The sequence below is a fragment of the Rissa tridactyla genome, chromosome 3, assembly GCF_028500815.1.
Source record: "Rissa tridactyla isolate bRisTri1 chromosome 3, bRisTri1.patW.cur.20221130, whole genome shotgun sequence".
Taxonomy (NCBI): Eukaryota; Metazoa; Chordata; class Aves; order Charadriiformes; family Laridae; genus Rissa; species Rissa tridactyla.
Genome location: NC_071468.1, coordinates 82,225,247 through 82,229,064, shown reverse-complemented (window position 1 = coordinate 82,229,064; position 3,818 = coordinate 82,225,247). Strand labels below are relative to the sequence as shown.

Genomic DNA, 3,818 nt, shown 5'->3' with positions numbered 1-3,818 from the left:
CCCCGCTCCTCCACACACACCCCCCCACGCAGAGGAATATTTCCAGGCAAGGAGCCTTTCCAGCGCTCACGTTAAATACGATGATTTATAAACAACTCGCAGAAGAAAGCTGTTTCTTGTTAGTAGTAATAAATTCCCCGGTCCGCCCTATTGTATTATTATTTCGATGAAGATAGCGGGAGCCTGCGACGCGCACCTACCCCCGTGAGCAGTTTATTTTCCAGACAAAGCTATGGCTTCCAGCTCAAAAAAAAAAAGAAAAGAAAAAAAAAAAAAAAAACGGGCAGCGAACTCTTTTCGCGGCGGCCAGCCCGGGCGCTGCTCATTCCTAGGAAATCCGGATCCAGTTCCAGGGTCTCCTTCCTTCCTGTCCGGGCCGCAACTTCTTTTATTTTTTTTTTTCTTTTTTCCCTATTCCGCTCTTTTTCCTATAATTTTTTCCCTATCCGTCACGCCCCCCCCCACGCCTCCCCAAATCTTCCGTGCCGATGCAGAGCCGCTGAGGCGGACCCGCAGGCACCCCCGGGACGCGACGAGCGGGACACCACCTCCCGCCTCCGCAGCCCCGAGGTGCGATGCCCCACCGCCGCGCTGTGCTGCGGGGAGAGCACCGGCTGCCCGACGGGTAGGGACGGAGGGTGTCCACCCGCTCCCCCGCCCCCGGGGCGGCCGGGATGAGAAAGTTGGGGGCGGGCGATCCGGCATCACCCCCCCTCCCGCCCCCCAGCCGCCCCGGGGCAGCACGGCCGGGCTCCGCGCAGAGGCTTGAGCAACAGGAGCCGGCGGGCGGGGCGGGGCCGGCGGGGCGGGGCCGGCGGCGGAGCCTCCCCCCCCCCCCCAAATCCCCTCCCGCCGCCGCCGCCGCCGCCGCCCGGTTCCCCCTCGGAGTTGTGTTCCAGGGGGCGGGGCGTGGCGCGGGGGGGCGTGTCCCCGCCGCCGGGGCGCGCCAATGGTGGGCGGCGGCGGCGGCGGTTGCCAGGGGCGCCGGCGTCCGTCAGGGCTCCTGCAGCCAATGGCGTGCGGCGGCGGGGCGGGGCGGCCGCGCGTGCCTTCGCAGTGGGCCCCGCCGCGCGGGCCGAGGAGGGGGGGAAAAGGCGGGGGGGGGGGGGGGGGGGGCGCGGGCGCCGCGCGGCGCCCGAGGCGAAAAAGTAGCTGTCAAATGCGCGGCGCCTTTAACCGCCGCGATCAGTGCGGCTCGGCGAGTCATGGCGACCGCAGCCTCCAACCACTACAGCCTGCTCGCCTCCGGCTCCCCCATGGTGCACGCCGAGCCGCCCGGCGGCATGCAGCCCGGCGGCGGCTACCGCGACGCCGGCGCCCTGGTGCAGGCGGACTACGCGCTGCAGAGCAACGGGCACCCGCTGAGCCACGCTCACCAGTGGATCGCGGCGCTGTCCCACGGCGGCCCCGGCGGCGGCGGCGGCGGCGGCGGCGGAGGGGGCGGCGGCGGCGGCGGCGGCGAGGCGCCCTGGTCGGCGGGCGCGCTGGGCCAGCCCGACATCAAGCCGGCGGTGGTGCAGGCGGGCGGGCGCGGCGACGAGCTGCCGCCGCCGCCGCCGCAGCACCCGCCGCCGGGGCGGGCGCCGCACCTGGTGCACCACGGCGGCGGCGGCGGCGGCGGGCACCACGCGGCGGCGGCGGCGGCGGCGGCGGCAGCGGCGGCGTGGCGGGCGGGCGGCGCGGCGCACCTGCCGCCCGGCATGGCCGCGGCCAACGGGGCGCAGGCGGGGCTGCTGTACTCCCAGCCGCCCGGCTTCACCGTCAACGGCATGCTGGGCGCCGGGCAGCCCGGGCTGCACCACCACGGCCTGCGCGACGCCCACGAAGAGCCGCCGCCGGGACCGCCCGGGCCGCCGCACCACGGCGGCGAGCACCCGCCGCCGCCCCACGGCCCCCACCCCGGGGCGGCCGGGCCGGCCCCCGCCGCCGCCGCCGCCGCCGCTCCCCCCGGGCCGCCGCCGCACCACGACCCGCACTCGGACGAGGACACGCCGACCTCCGACGACCTGGAGCAGTTCGCCAAGCAGTTCAAGCAGCGGCGCATCAAACTGGGATTTACCCAAGCGGACGTGGGGCTGGCGCTGGGCACCCTCTACGGCAACGTCTTCTCGCAGACCACCATCTGCCGCTTCGAGGCCCTGCAGCTCAGCTTCAAGAACATGTGCAAGCTGAAGCCTTTGTTGAACAAGTGGTTGGAGGAGGCGGACTCCTCCTCGGGCAGCCCCACCAGCATAGACAAGATCGCGGCGCAGGGCCGCAAGCGGAAAAAGCGCACCTCCATCGAGGTGAGCGTCAAGGGCGCGCTGGAGAGCCACTTCCTCAAGTGCCCCAAGCCCTCCGCCCAGGAGATCACCTCGCTCGCGGACAGCCTACAGCTGGAGAAGGAGGTGGTGAGAGTGTGGTTTTGTAACAGGAGACAGAAAGAGAAGCGCATGACTCCCCCGGGAGGGACGCTGCCGGGCGCCGAGGACGTGTACGGGGCCAGCAGGGACACGCCGCCGCACCACGGGGTGCAGACCCCCGTGCAGTGAACTCGCGGCGGGGGCGCCCGGCCCCTCCTCCTCCTCCTCCTCCTCCTCTCCTCCTCCTCCTCCTCTCCTCCTTCCCCCAACTTTTGATTGTCCTCTTTTTTTTTTTTTCTTTTTCGGTTTTTATTTTTTTTAATTATTATTATTATTATTATTTTCTCCTATCTTTAAAAAAAAGACAAAAAAAAAACAAAAAAAAACGCGCAAAAAAAAAAGAAAACAAAACAAAAAAGCGAGAGGGCGAGCGCGAATCACGGCAGACAGACAGACAGACAAAGCACCTGCACCGGACTGTCCCTTAGACGGTAGCGGGTGCGATGCTGTATTTTGACCTTTCCGGCTGCAACCGGAGTGGAGCGAGTACCGCGCACAGGCAGGCAGGCACCGGCAGGGCAGGCACCGGCAGGGCAGCGGCAGGCACCGGCAGGGCAGCGGCAGGTACCGGCACCGGCAAGGCGAAGCGGTTCGCGCAAAACTCCCTTCCTCGCTGGCGATAAAAATACGGCGCTGCCCCGGCCGGGGAGGGGGCGGGAGGGGAAAGGAGGAGGTGAGGGGGAGGTGGGGGGCCGCAGCCAGCTCGGGTCCCCTCCGCAGCCCCCTCCCGCCACACAAAGGCAGATTGCATTGTGGAATGTCGCTCGGTGTTGGCACATGCTGCTGTGTTTATTTTCTGTGGATCCCCTGTAGGAATATATGAAAAAAAAAAAAAAGAGAAAGGAAAAGCTATCCCTTTTGATGTAGACAGTATTTAACAGTACAAATTTGCACTGCAAGAAAATCGAAGTTTACATAAACAAATTATTTGGTTTTCTTTTTTTTTTCTCCTTCCTTTCCGACCTTAATTTTGCAAATGACTTGCATTTTCCACGGTAAGCGTTAGTCAACCGGTGACCGGTCTACAATATGTTACTGTGTTTTAGCCTTTGCTTTATGTGTATATGTGAACTTTTGTTATAAACAAAGTCTTCTTAAATACGTGTAACGCTTATTTTCTCCTTTTACCGTAGAAAAAAAGAATGCGTATATCTGTATGTATGTATACATATGCATGCGTGCATAGACGTACATATATACACATATCTATAATCTCTATATATACACATATATATGCACCGCCAGCTTCCATTCTCCAGAGACGTGACTCTCGTAATTGCTTAATATACGCCTTCAACGGCAAGAGTCGAGTTTGGAGAAGGGAGGATAATGCAAATCGACAAAGTAAACTTCATTTTCAGGCAGTGTGTCCGGGGGCCGAGGCGCAGCCAGAGGGGGAGGAAAAAAGAAAAAGAT

At 63.3% G+C, this 3,818-nt stretch overlaps 1 protein-coding gene across 1 annotated transcript; it reads left to right on the top strand.

The window, feature by feature from the left end:
* Positions 1–1,202: 1,202 nt before the first annotated feature.
* On the top strand, positions 1,203–2,562 carry POU3F2 (POU class 3 homeobox 2). The gene has a single exon (XM_054196139.1). The coding sequence runs from the start codon at positions 1,206–1,208 to the stop codon at positions 2,529–2,531; it is 1,326 nt and encodes a 441-aa protein (XP_054052114.1). The 5' UTR covers positions 1,203–1,205; the 3' UTR covers positions 2,532–2,562.
* Positions 2,563–3,818: the final 1,256 nt, after the last annotated feature.

Coding starts and splice junctions, on each gene's coding strand:
- POU3F2 (XM_054196139.1), top strand. CDS start 1,206: ATGGCGACCGCAGCCTCCAACCACTACAGCCTGCTCGCCTCCGGCTCC.